The sequence below is a fragment of the Fomitopsis serialis genome (genome assembly GCF_022376445.1).
Source record: "Fomitopsis serialis strain Sig1Antser10 chromosome Unknown B0H18scaffold_58, whole genome shotgun sequence".
Taxonomy (NCBI): Eukaryota; Fungi; Basidiomycota; class Agaricomycetes; order Polyporales; family Fomitopsidaceae; genus Fomitopsis; species Fomitopsis serialis.
The window spans coordinates 87,912-101,637 of NW_025955018.1; the positions used below are offsets into that span (position 1 = coordinate 87,912).

Consider the following 13,726-nt stretch of genomic DNA (forward strand, 5'->3'; position numbering starts at 1 on the left):
GTCTTCGTCGTTCACAAAGGGTCTGACCACGACAGACACCAGGACAGGCACCGGCCTCGGCACTGACGAGACTGTGGTGGACATTGTTTCTGGGTCGGGCACCAACATCGTCGCGTCGACCTTGTCTCTCAGAGGCACGACGTCCGCATTCATGCTTGGTGACTCGCACAGCGGTTCAAGCGGCCTGCCGTCGACGTCACCTTCGCGCGGCGACCTGACTCGGTCGAGGTTTGTTGCGTGTCGAACTCTTAGGAGCAGCTCGCGGTCGTACTCCCCCTACAATCAGAGTAGCGAAGACACATCTGAAAAGGAGAATTCAGGGAGCTACACCCGACCGCGAGTCGATCGTCCACTGAGCACGCTGGAGACCTACACCAGCTCACACATTCCAGCGAGGTCTTACGCCCCTACGCCGTCATCTTGGTCTTGCACGCGGTCAACAGATGATTACACTAGATCTTCGGACGAGCCTAGACCGGACAGCGAAGTGGCGAGATCGATGCAGTCAGCGACGTCTATACCGTCGTCGCCTTCCGAGTCAATAGCACCGACGCCAACGACAATCTCTCTTCCTCCGAGTGCCCCTTCGCCTACTATTATATACAATACTCCAGTCTCTACTGCATCCTCTATCTCCATTGACTCATGTGTTGGGGCCTCAATCTCTTTTGGAATTCCTACTGTTGATTGCGCAAGACGATGTATCCACCGAGCTGGGACGACATTCGCGCGCATGCTCTCGCATCTGTCGGCAATCTAGCACATGTTCTGGGCGCGGTATGTGCTTTCAATTGTGACTCGGTTCGTGCAGCAACACGCCAATCGCGCCCCGAGTCGTGTTAACCACATCTCGGACAACCCACGTAAAGATACGCGCACGTACTGCCACGACTACGGTCACCCTTAGTCTGTGCGCTGTTACTGCGATACTTCTTCATGCCTCACCTCTTCTCAGAAGTCTCGTTGCCGCCGCAGGATGGGTTCGCAATCGAATTGCTGACTTCCGCCGACATAGCCATGAGTGTTCGGCCTTCCATGCTGATGGTCCAGCATCGCCAAAGTCTTATCAGTGAGAATCTACATGCGTAGTCGCAACGTCAAACTACATCGATGAATGTGAGTGTGTGCGCACATTTAACACGTCGAGGCTCAACTGACAGCTTGGAGCTCGCCCATCCGCATCACAGGCCTATTCCGCTTTACGCTGCTAGTTATGCCAGGCCCCCGCCAACCTAACATCCACTCGTCGAGCCGCGTCGATGGCAGCGAAGAGAACTATGATCTCGCCGTCAGCGGTAGTTCGGACGAGGCACAGTCGGGGACTCAGACTAGGGTGACGAACGCAGCCTCGGGCTCCCTGGCGTCGAACGAGTGGCTAGCAATACCCATACCTGGCCCAGGTGCAACCATTGAACAGTACCGACAGGTAAGTCAGTTGCTTCCGGTGTGACCGAATACTCAGTATACTGTTGCATAGTGTCTCGTGTTATACCAGCTGGAAAACACGAACTTGCGAGCTGATCTTCAACGGGTTCAACTCGAGCTCGGGACGCTGAAAGCCGATCTACGCGCCGATGGCCTTCAAAACCGCCGCAGTTCAAAGGGTAAGGCTGGCATGCCACGCGACGATGACATGGGGACAGCCGCGCGCAAGTACGCTATCCTCGTCTCACCTTGGCTGCAGCCACAGGCCTTCAGTCTGCCTAGCCGTCCCGACATCGACCCACAGAGCAAGATACGGTATACAAACCCCGGAACGATGCAGGCCGCCGAAGCCGCCGAGGTGTACGACATTGTTCCTCAGCGTCTGCATCCTATCCTCGGGAGCAACGATTCTACTTACTCGCAACAAGTAAGTAACCATCCACGCATTGTGTGCTTATCAGTATTCACGCCAGCTCAGTTCCGGACAGATGTGCAGCAATCACGATCCAACGCTCTCAACACCGCACTAACCTGTGCAGGTCAGATCTTCAACATGCCGCAGGAGCGCTTTGCTCGCACTGGGAGCTACGATCGCGCAAAGGATGCTGCGATGCAGCAATTCATCCGCGATGAGAAGGGCCTTTATGGCCTGCTTGTGCCGGTGCTCTATCCGGAGGACGATATGCGTATCAACAAGGTCTTCCGCAGTATCTACGTCGCGAAAGTGAGTACTTGTAGTAACTCTTCATGTTGTACTTAGAACTGGACTTACATCGGATTAGATAGCGAAGGTTATCCTCTTCGGACCACAGTCTCTTTCGCGAGAAGGTGGTGCACCATCAGGCAAACCACCGATTGGCAGGGCGTGGAAAATCAAGGTCCCGACAGATGGCTTGATTGCCTTTGCCTCAGTTGTGGTTCGTTCCCTACTTCTGATGCGCAGTTGTCGATCTGATACCCATCGGAAGGCACGGTACATTCTATCGCCTGATACCCAATTGTCGAACGAAAGCAAACCTGGTAACAAGACGAAGATCTCCTACTTCGACGATTTCAATAACTACAAGCACATGCTGATCTTCATGGAGGAGTCGCGAAAACGCAAGCTTGTCGAGTTCTACCTCGAACATACCTTCGATGTAACTCCGGAGCCGCGAGACACAGGGTCCGCTACGACGAACCCGATTGGCACGCGTGAAGCAGCCTTTGCCAGTGCATTGCAAGCGGTCAACGAGGCCAGTTTCATAGCTGATTCAGACGATGATGCTGAAGGCGCAGACGACGAGGACGAGCCTGATGATCACATTCCCTCCTCTAGCGCGCTGTCCCAGCTTACTTCGATCTCGTCGCACGCCAGCTCTCTGTCTAACGCCTTCGATGGCCTGGTGATCGGCGAACAGGCTGCTTTTGTTGAGGCTGCACCGGCTGGATCATCAGGACACGTCGCGCTCGCTGGACCATCCTACGCTGTCGCACCCACTGGGTTCCCATCATACATCACATCGACTGTACCATTGCACGTCGCCGCATCAGCTGGGCCGACACGCGTCGCATCACCTGGTCCACCCGGAGTAGTCGGTGCCATGTCTGGTGTAGCAACACCTCCTGGAGCTGCCCCCATTCCATCGTCCAGTCTGGCACCCGTCGCGTCGCCGACTGCATCTACCCCTGTCGTAACCCCTGGGTTGCCCCCATCACTAGGGCGGGAGCTCCGGGACCGGCGCCGGCCCCTGCGCCCAAAAAGATCCGCGCAAAGAAGAACAAGGGTAAGGAAGTGGATCGTGTCCAGCTTCAGCAGACTACAGATGCCCCTGCGGCTACCAGTACGGTTATGCCCGCTGACTCGGCGGCCGATCATGGTGGTACTGCTCCTCGCACTCTGCGAACGCGAGCCGCGGTTGCGCGGAATCGTTGACGTCTACTTGCGGCAAGGGTGTCCAGTTGTCTTTGATGTAGCTTAATTAGTGCCATTGCTCGCTGACGTCTTGCTGTTCCTCGTCGTGTGCTGTTCCTCATCCGTCGTCGTGCGCTGTACCTGTTAATACTTGATCTGAATAGTATTGTGGTTAGTTGAGGTTTGTAATGGCTGAAGGACAAAGATGTCGTCATATTCTAGGGACGTTTATACCATCCATGCCCAGTTAGCGTAGCAGTATGCACCCCTTTACTATGAAACCAAGGTATGAGTTATCTAAGTCGCGCGTTCGAACCCTTTTCTGACCATCTCATTAATAGACGCCCATACAAATGTCAAGTAACCGTCAGTAAGCGTGTAACACTAAATACTAGTGATGTAATAGTGAGTTCTAGTGATCTGTACTGAGCATAAATACTGATACCGTTAGAACTACAGTAGTAACTTGATAGTAGTAACTGACGGGACAGTCACTGCGCGTAGACCGGGACACCGTGAAATAGTATGAAATTTTGTCATTGCCAGTGAACCCTTACATATAGAATTAAGACCGATACGTATTCATATGACATTCGCGGCATTGCAATGCATAGGATTGGCTTCAATCCAATGTGTCTTATGTTGATTGGTATGCGATTATAATTGATCGTCTCGAATTGGGTTATACGTTGCGCAATTATAATTAACAGTCTGAGATTGGAATGCGCATTGGAATGAGTTCGCCTTCATTAACGCGCATTGGATAGCCATCAGCGTCTACCGCAATTGGAATCCAATACAATGCTATTCAAACCCCGTAAGAAAGTTGCGACAGCATTAAGATATGCCCAGCTCACTTTCGACTACATCACGTGCACAGAAATTGGGCGCTTTACACCGGTTTGGCAGGCAGAAGTACGAGAAATTATGTTACAGATATTCTACGGGACATGGGAGAAAAAGGGAGACTGTCAATTTGTAGTAATGAGGTATCTCTCAAGGTTGACAGTCGATTTTAACTGCCACGATGTCTGGGAATGAGAGTCAGTGACGAAATGTGCTCGAGAAGGTTTGATTACCTAATCACTGGGATATTGGGATATTCCCGATTGAGCGACATGGCTGAGCACCTCCCTAATGTCTCCAAGGAACAAGCGAGCTCGCGTCGGCCTGAAGAATCTCGGTCACTGTGCAGTGAAGAAGGAGGAGAGGGTTGAGGTCTTGGATGTAGAGAAAGAAATTGTGAGTTCATTGTTCATATTGTATCAACTCGACGCTGTATACTCACGAGAATGGGCCCGGGATAGGTACCAGTTACACCCATGGATATAGAGAGCCTGCCAGTGACTCTAGAGGAGATACACAACAGGATGGAACAAACATTTGTGGAGATCACACAGCCTACCTGGTCGTCCCCATCGAGAAATGAACCCTCCAAGTCGATCCTCGTAAATGACTCACCGAGGACTGCATCAGAACGCGGAACTGCCTCGCTGCCTACACCCGAGTTGGACGTGCACATGGCAGATAGCAATGAGCTTATCGAGGGCAATTGCTCCAAGTCGCAGGCCATGCAGTGCGACAGCCCGGCGCCTGTGCAGGACGAGCCACCAGGCGATGTTCCACGCGCTGCGATGAAGCGCGCACTGTTTGAGCCACCGCCATCGATCGAGGAAGCAAAGTTAGCTCACCGGGACCTGAGTGAACTTCTGCGGCCGAGGCGGAAGAATGGGAATGGATACTTGGCTTTTGCTGGTGGTGACAAGCTCCAACGGCGAATGGAGCAGATCAAAATGTTCTTGCATTTCTTTGTGAGTGTCGACGAGTCTGGGCGGCACATTGGCTGGGCGGCTGCCTCGCTCAAAACTGCTCAGGCATGGGAGCAAGGTCCGCACCAGGCGCGGAAGCTTCGAGAATGGACGCGCAACTTCATGGAAGACCATCATTGCTTACCGTTTACGCCCGAGGCAACATGGAAGACGTCTCTTTTGGAGAAGCCTGATCTGAAAGAGGCAATCAGCGAGCACCTCCAAAGCATCGGCAAATATGTACGTGCCATGGACATCGTCGAGTACATGGCAAGGCCAGATGTTCTTGTCACATATGGCCTAACCAAGCCGATAGGCCTCTCGACAGCACAGACGTGGATGCACGCACTCGATTATCGCTGGACGAAGGATCCATCGGGTCAATACATCGACGGGCACGAGCGCGCAGATGTTGTGGAGTACCGAGATAAGGTGTTCCTGCCCGCAATGGCAAGGTTGGACCGATCCACGCGAGACTTCATCGATGGACACACCGTGCAAGGCCCTGTCCTGCCAGATGGGACTTTCCGGCAGGACCCAGGCACATATAATTGCCTTGTTGATGGCGTCCCCCTGGAAGGCTTCGAGTCTCAGCTGCCGGATGAGGCCTTCCGGTGCAGTGGGCCCGAGTTTGACGTCCAACTGTCGGATGGGTCAACTCGCCAGGGTGTTGAGATTGAACTCACAATGCCAGATGGATCGATGCGGCGGGGAATTCGAGTCAATATCCCTGACAGTGGCGCCGAGGCTGCAACTGCAGCCTCGGGCAGTACTGAGTCAACTCCACGGCGGCCGCGGCGGGTGATCTTCTGGTACCACGACGAGTCGACATTTTACGCCAATGATCGCCGCCACACTCGCTGGGTCCTCAAATCCGAGCGGGCAACACCACGTGCAAAAGGTGAAGGTGCATCACTCATGGTTGCCGACTTCGTCTCAGCAGACTATGGGTTCTTGCGCTCGCCCGATGGGAAAGAGTCCGCGCGGGTTCTGTTTCGCGCAGGCAAGAACCGAGATGGATACTTTACCAATCAAGAGATCATTGACCACGCGACACTCGCCATGGATATTCTCTCGCGACACTATCCAGATGACGACCATGTGCTCATCTTTGACAATGCACCCACACACCTGAAGCGTGACGACAATGCACTGTCTGCACGTCGCATGTCTGCAAAGCCCACTGCGCCCGGTAAGCCCCTCTTCGGCGTCGATGTTGACGCAATCGGCGAAGACGGGCGCCCGATCTATAGGCCCGACGGCAAGAAGCAAAAGCAGCGCGTACGAATGGGCGATGCTCGCCTCCCCGACGGCCAGCCGCAGTCATTGTATTTCGATGATAACTCGGAGCGGCCAGGTGTTTTCAAGGGAATGGTGAAGATTCTCGAGGAGCGCGGAATTGATACTTTGGGCAAACGAGCGCAGTGCGCCGACTTCAAGTGTAAGCCACCTGCTCTTGACTGTTGTGTCCGGCGCATACTGTACAATCAGCCGGACTTCCGTGACATCGAGAGTGTGTTAGAGAAGCAGTGTGGGCAACAGGGCTTTCAAGTCTTGTTCCTGCCAAAATTCCATTGCGAGCTCAACCCCATCGAGCAATGCTGGGGCTTCGCCAAGAGGGTATACAGGAAGTGTGCACCGTCAAGCCTAGAAGCCGTTCTCGAAAAGAATATGCTCTCTTCGCTTGACATCATCCCATTGGAGTCAGTTCGAAGGTGAGTCTGCTTTGACTTCGCACGAACTTCGCTTTTTCTGACACATCATGCCTGACTATGCAGGTTCTTTATTCGCTCACAGCGTTTCATGGACGCATACCGTCGCGGGCTGTCTGGCAATCAAGCCGCCTGGGCAAGCAAGAAGTACCATGGGCATCGGGTGCTTCCGAACAGCATCCTCGATGATCTCGAGAAGGCTGGGATCTCACGGATGTAGCTTCAGACTCTCAGTGCCTCGTCCCATACTGTTATTGTGTATATATTAACCTCTCGCACATCTCGCGGTTTCGCAGCCCAACATCGACGACCCCTTATCATACATGTCCTAATCCGTACCCCTAATCCTAACTGCGCGCTACTGACTTATCCCTCGTGGCACGTGATGGTTTTCTGACGCCCATAGTCGTCGAAAGTGAGCTGGGCATATCTTAGCAGTTAGCAAGTTGTGTATGTGTCGCGCGTCTGGTTGGACGACATAGCGTCTGAGAGTGTCGCGCGACGCGTGTTGATATTAATGTGGTGGTATCCACCGAGGGTGTCAAGACAAGTGCAGAAAACGCTTCCAGTCAGCGAGGAGGTACGAACAGGCGCTCGTAAGCATCTCGGAGGAGCGGGCCGACCACCACGGGGCGAAGCTGAGAGTCGGGGCTTGCGAGGACGGAGAACGTTGACGGCGGTGTATGAATGGACGCGACGAGGACATAGCGCGGACTGATCCTTTCCTGTGAACACGGAGATGCTTGATGTTTGAATTGCTGTCCAGGGCCACAGAGCATTACCGTCGTGATATGTAGCGCAGGGTCCCGAGTTGAAGAGGTCGTGCTGAGTTGCTCCGACAGAGCTGGGTGCGTCCGAAACTAAGCATCAACAGAAGACCGCCCAGATGGGAGGGAAGAGACGACCGCGATGTCCGCCAGATCGTCTTGACGTCGACGTACGACAGAGAGGCCAGTTCGATGAACGCGGACAGGATATCTCGGAGTCAGAACGACACAGAGTGGACCGACAGGGTATACGGCGTCCGTAGTCACGCCGGTGGACCCTGTACAGGGTATTCCCTCCAGAAGACGTTCGGAAGGCCGATTGTTGGCTCTTCATAGGCGGGCAACGGGTCTGGAGAGGACTTCTGCGCAAGCAAGTGCGAGCTCGTGAACGTGCTTGGATTGATGCCCGTCGACGTACCGGCCCTTTGTGCAGTCCGTGCGACAGAGCGACGGCGATCGAGGAGAAACGGGGAGTGTCGCCTCGGTGCGCAGACTCTTGTAGCTGGATCCTGATGCTCTGCCGGAGGTTCGCAGTCCTTCGCTGGTACGTGATCTGGCCGTCCTTGTAGCCCGCCCAGGATGCATGGATCCGGAGCCGCTGCCGGTCTTGAAAACTGAAGTCGACGCACAGCACGGAAGACACGGGCATGGCGGCGTACACGTAGCATGTGCCCCGTCATTCGCGGATCCACTGCGGGACGTCCCTCCGCTTTGAAATAGATGGGCGGGGATGCGGTCGCCTGGGGCACAACGTCGATTCTAAGTGAAAGCTCACCGGCGAATGTGAAACACGGTTGCCTGCGCGATTAACTATCAAAGAAGTGCCGTTATACATGGGGACTGGTATGCGCACCGTGCTTCTCGTAGCCTTTAAGCTCCGACAACTACCAGCCTGAGTACCCCTGCTGGCACCACAGCAGGCTCGAGAATGAGCGCGCCGTTGGCTCCCCTCAAGGATCCTAGGCTTCACGATCCGTATGTTCGGCTCGTAGGGCGCAGTTGTCCGATGAGAATCCTACCTAGTATGGCTGCATCTGTGATGCGCAGAGTGTCAACGTGAGCAGAGCACTGACAGGATTGTGACAGAGGGAATTAGCAGAGGGCACCGGAACGAAGTGGAAGAACTGGCGGTCTGTTGGCCAGACGATATCAGTTGAGATGGGCATGCGGCGTCGTTGACGACACTTGAGACAAAGTAACTATGTAGCGCTTTGGCGTCACGTAGTCCAGGATCTTGGAAGGAGAGGTGCGCTGTCCGGTGAGGCGGATCGGAGCCAAGGAGAAACACGCCGGCAGCGAGCTCTGGACTGGAGGTGCGCCGCCTGGGCTTCAATATAACATGAGCGGTCGGATTGGCACGATGCATATTGATCAGGCCAGCGAATGCTGAAGGGGAGACAGCAGGGCGAGTGGGCGACACCGGGGACAGCGGGGAGCAGGCGCAGTCTCAGACCGAGGCTGCAGCAGGCCGCAGACTCAGAGACAGCCGGCGACCGTGAGCGCCTCGAACGAAGTTAGGAGGAGGGCATGGGCCGCTGCAAGACCGCTGTCCTCCTGCGTCGCACACTCAGGCTGGCCGCGATTCAGTGGAACGTCTTTCGAGCAATCGTATCCGGCCAGTGTCTGTGGCGCGTCGACGAATGCTGGCAGCATGACTGCCGGCCTTGGGAGGGGGGCCCCGGTCGCGGCAGTCACCGTGCGGCCCATCAAACTCTCGGTCGACACAGCTCTTCCTAATATACGAGGCCCCCTTGCCACTTGCACCCCACACCCACCACTCCTCCGCCCACGACTGGGCCTCCCCTCATAGCGCATACATCCACGTCGCGTGCTTGTAGGGACGTGCGATGTCCGATCTCCAGCCTACCGTCGGTCGTCTTCTGTTCATGATGATCCCGATTCGACTGACGCGCCGTTCACCTAGCATCTTCCCCCTGCCCCCGAGGACGCCTCACACGCTCAAGCCGTGCGATCGAGCGCCGACGACCACATTGATGTCGGTCAGAGCCTTGCCGATGAACAGATCGACCAGGGACCGAGTGCCGATGAACAGAGCAATGAGGAATCCAGTGCCGTTCATTGGACTTTCCAGGGACTCGACAGACCACGGATCTTCAAACGCTGGCGGGACACCCGTCTTCAAGGCACTCTACCGCTGGCCCTCTCCGCTCGCATCCCGCTCGAGGTCTTTGAGTTCATCGTCGACGAGATGGATCCTCACACGTTGATCGCCGCGGCGCTGGTCTGCGCAGCATGGTACCCTCGAGCGATGCGCAACCTCTACCACACCATCAAGATCGGCAGCCGCACAAGTTACAACCTGCTGTTCAAGCAGTGTCACGCGTCACCACGCGTCAAACAGTGGCTCGCGAGCACATGCGAGCTGACGGTAGACGAGCCGTGGGATCCCTATAGAGACGTGCACATGAACAACCTTAAGGCCCAGGAAAAGGGTGAGGACAAAGACGGGAGCGTGGAATCCCCGCAGCATAGAAACAAGAGCAATAGTTCCAAATCCTTCTTACAAGCACTACCGTCCGCGCTCGCTGGTCTGATGCCTCGTGTACGCATCCTTCACATCTCCAGTGAAGGACTTCGCTTCATCCGCACGGATTTCTTCCTCGCCCTGTCGAGGTTCAAGTCTGTCAAGTCGTTGATGCTTTTCGATTGCCAACTGAGCAACGTGACGCAGCTGCGGCGGATTGTGTCTGCCTTCCCCCAGCTCACAGATCTCACGATGCAATCTGTTTGGTTCGTTAAACATGCTGCCAGTTATGCGGGAGCCTCACTGTTTCGACCACCATCTCACATGCGTCTTCGATGCCTTACCGTCAGCGTGGATGATAAACACATGGTGATGTTCCTTGACTGGATGTCGCGCTCAGACCTCTGCACCTCACTTGCGGATGTGACAGTCCGGGTCGATAATCCCTCCATGGCACTTAGTACACCACCTAACCAACTCCTCGAAACGGCGGGGACATCGTTGACCCGTTTCTACGAGGTGTTCTATGGTGACGGTGAAGCCCGTGAGTTGTCTTGCGTACAGACTTCACAACTGATGCACATGCACAATGTAGGTGCTCACGTAAACCTGTTTCATAACACCGCCTTGCAATCCTTGGACTTCTTTCTGCGTGACATCAAACACACGCCTGAAGACGAGGGGCCTCGCGTGGCGTGGACCAAAGCAACGGACGAGTTACACGGCGTATTCTCCACCGTCCGAAGCCGTCAGCTCGAGCACATCGGGGTTGACGTTGCGCTTGACGTCGACCTCAGCATTCTCGAGTCTGAGGAGCTAGGCGCTGTCCTCGAGAAGCTCGACCTGCGGGACCTGCACGAGGTCATGAGCCAGCCATACTTCGACACATTGAAGGATGTCGAGGTGAAGATGCACCTGTGGACTAAGCCCCATCAGACCCAGTCGGATGCGGACAGCATCGCTCAAAAGCTCCAGCCCATGTTCCGTGGCATGTTGCAGCCATGGTCTGCCCGTGGCATAGTCACAGTCGCCTGGAGGCGCATCTGATATTGTAAATGTGAGTGAGCCCGGTTGCATACACACGTCTGTCTCACTCTTGTCTCCCATTCAGAAACACCCAGAACGTCTCATGCCAAAGACGCGGCACGTCATCCGAATGGTACAGACGTAGGTTACGGCAACGAGGCCTCGTCACCTCGGTACGGAGCGTGGGTCGACGCGAGTGTCGGTCGTCTGGCTCTCTTTTATCTATTGACCGACTCAGTGGAAGCACGGGTTTCTTGGCTTTGGTATGGAATTGACTCGAATTCAGTATGGTAACTGGTCTGCATTGACTTGCGCGTCCTGCGATGACTGAGACGTGCTGCGCTTGGACGATGACTGGATGTACTACTGTACATCGACGATTTGAACTCGAGGGTATCTACATGCGACTGTATCGGACTTCTCTATCGCCACGATCAGACGAATTGTATCTTGTTTCGTATCGTTATGTCCATGTTCAAAACGTATGCGCAGGTCGCCGACAGTAGGGATGTCGAACTGGTCCAAAAATGTACCATATTCGTAACAGTACGCGGACGGCTAGAGGGTTCAGGAGATCCAGCGTGAGCGACGGCGGACGCGTGGACGCAGATCGTCGACATCGTCGTGCGGGTAAGGGTGAATGAGGCCTTGGATCGATACCAGAGGCGTTTTCGTGAGAGCGGCGAGAGACTTGACTAGCAACCAGTTGTCGAAGGTGATGGAGCCAGAGGTTCCAAGGCGAGGGGAACCACGTAGTGGGTTAGTTTTGAATAGGACACTCACATGGTCATGAACCGCCGGGATCCGTTTGGAAGACCCTAGGGAGAAGAAGCGAGACAGTCACTATATCTCTCACGTCACGGCGATCATCTAATCGTCAATGATTTTCAAAGGCACCGCCAGGCCAACGCGACCAGGACGTCTCGAGAGGTAACCAGCTGGGTTCAACAAGCTTGAGTGCGAGGATAGGGTGCTGGAACCCGAGAGCCTGCATCGTCTTGACGCACTGTACCGTTTTGGCTTGCGAAATGCGGGGTCTTCGTGGGCGAGCGAATGCCCCTGCAATGATGAGATCGATAACACGCAAGGACTGAGGCTCCTCAATCGAGTTGCATATGCGAGGAATCTCGTACGCATAAATGAAGCGTTGAGAAGATCGATCCCGTCGGAAAGGTGTCGCGAAGTATCCACCTCTAGCAACGCACATCAAATGATGTTACCAGCGTTCACGCGCGAGATCTAGAGCACAGCCCAAAAGAAGTTGTTGGACGTGTAGACGTATCTGTTGGCATTCGCTCGCTGGACCCGGTAGGCATATTGAGAGTACACGACGTCGTCTGGAGCTCACCGATCTTTGATTAGGACACCCGTGGGAAGAGGAGTACACGCTCGCTGTGTCGTCGCCGACCTTGCTACTGAGACAACACGGTCAGTGGTACATACACTGTCTTGAGACGTGGTGGATAACGTTCGTACCGATACTGGACTGGGTTGGTATAGGAGCCTCGATATTGCAAGAACAGGTCTGCGACGGTCGAAACGGGTATACTAGCATGGCAGCGGGTCAGTAGGTGTGAAGTAGACAAGCCACCCTCACCTGGAGAACAAGAAGAGTACGCTAGGAGTACTACGTGGCTTGCCAGTCGTCAAAGTCATTTTACAGCCGCGAGGCTTAATCTCATCGCCGAGAGTGAAATGTCAGATCGAGAAGTTGGAAGACACGACAAACAAATTCACCTTGCCTTGAGCGAGACCGCGATGCCTTTCACGCCCTAGCAACGTCCACAGAGGTGCAGGCTAGACCTTACGCTATGGAATTGAAACGCCCGAGTGAGAACAGTCGACAACTGGAGCGATACCTCGAGCCGAGTAACGGTCGCGCAAAGTGTACGGCTTGATACGGAAAGACAGAAGAAGCGTGTTCGGAGAAATTGTGAATCAGTACTTCATAGCTTAGAGCGTCGCATGGGATGGGAAAAGTGCTCACCGTGCTCACAATTCCACTGCGATGTCATGTGCCACGGACACTCGTTCGGCACTCTGCAAAGGAGTCTGATGCGCTCCCGGACGATGGGCCATGTCCACTGAGAGCTAGAGCTTATTGACCTGACAGACACTCGTCCCTCTGTTGTTTCCGTCTCGTTCATATGACTCGCCCATGGTACCGCGCCTTCTCGTCACAGAACGCAGACACAATTGTCGAACTTGTGCCCTTCTCCCGTGCAATGATTGTGGTATGTGCACGGCGAAAGCGTGCTCAGCAGAGCAGGTCTCAAAGAGAAATGCCTATGAGCAACCGTCGTTCGGAGGAGGGTGCAGCGGTTGCGGAGGATGCACGCGAGCCGAGTCCCGCGGACGTGCATGCGCATATGCATTAGCAGCTAGCAAGTTGTGTATACATCGCGCGTATGGTTGGACAAGGAGGAGTCTGAGAGCATCGAGCCACGCGTGCTGAGATGGGGCGGTATCCACCCAGATCAAGAACGGTGAGGGGGTGTTCAAGACGGACGAGGTACGGACAGGCGCTTGTAAGCTCGGAGGAGCGGGAGCGGGCCGGCCATGGTGGCGTCGCCGACTGCAGGTTGCTCCTCCGAGTCCTCTTTGACCAC

At 54.9% G+C, this 13,726-nt stretch overlaps 4 protein-coding genes across 4 annotated transcripts; all 4 read left to right on the forward strand.

The window, feature by feature from the left end:
* Positions 1-10: 10 nt before the first annotated feature.
* B0H18DRAFT_537358 (uncharacterized protein) lies at positions 11-987 on the forward strand. Its single transcript, XM_048038516.1, has one exon. It carries the CDS (start codon positions 152-154, stop codon positions 758-760), a length of 609 nt encoding a protein of 202 aa, XP_047890960.1. The 5' UTR covers positions 11-151; the 3' UTR covers positions 761-987.
* On the forward strand, positions 952-3,501 carry B0H18DRAFT_537372 (uncharacterized protein). The gene is made up of 6 exons (XM_048038517.1): positions 952-1,116; positions 1,188-1,426; positions 1,478-1,852; positions 1,904-2,149; positions 2,208-2,342; positions 2,394-3,501. The coding sequence occupies exons 2-6, from the start codon at positions 1,214-1,216 to the stop codon at positions 3,384-3,386; spliced, it is 1,962 nt and encodes a 653-aa protein (XP_047890961.1). The 5' UTR covers positions 952-1,116; positions 1,188-1,213; the 3' UTR covers positions 3,387-3,501.
* A 1,611-nt stretch (positions 3,502-5,112) lies between these two features.
* Positions 5,113-5,571, forward strand: B0H18DRAFT_879891 (uncharacterized protein; the record flags this gene model as incomplete). The annotated part of the gene is made up of 1 exon (XM_048040721.1): positions 5,113-5,571. A coding segment is annotated over one exon (459 nt), but the record flags the coding sequence as incomplete, so codon positions are not given.
* A 4,244-nt stretch (positions 5,572-9,815) lies between these two features.
* Positions 9,816-10,957, forward strand: B0H18DRAFT_1020072 (uncharacterized protein; the record flags this gene model as incomplete). Its single annotated transcript, XM_048029468.1, is given in 7 exon segments — positions 9,816-10,059; positions 10,135-10,240; positions 10,299-10,464; positions 10,488-10,503; positions 10,522-10,525; positions 10,539-10,622; positions 10,690-10,957. The coding sequence occupies 3 exon segments, from the start codon at positions 9,816-9,818 to the stop codon at positions 10,462-10,464; spliced, it is 516 nt and encodes a 171-aa protein (XP_047890963.1). The 3' UTR covers positions 10,488-10,503; positions 10,522-10,525; positions 10,539-10,622; positions 10,690-10,957.
* Positions 10,958-13,726: the final 2,769 nt, after the last annotated feature.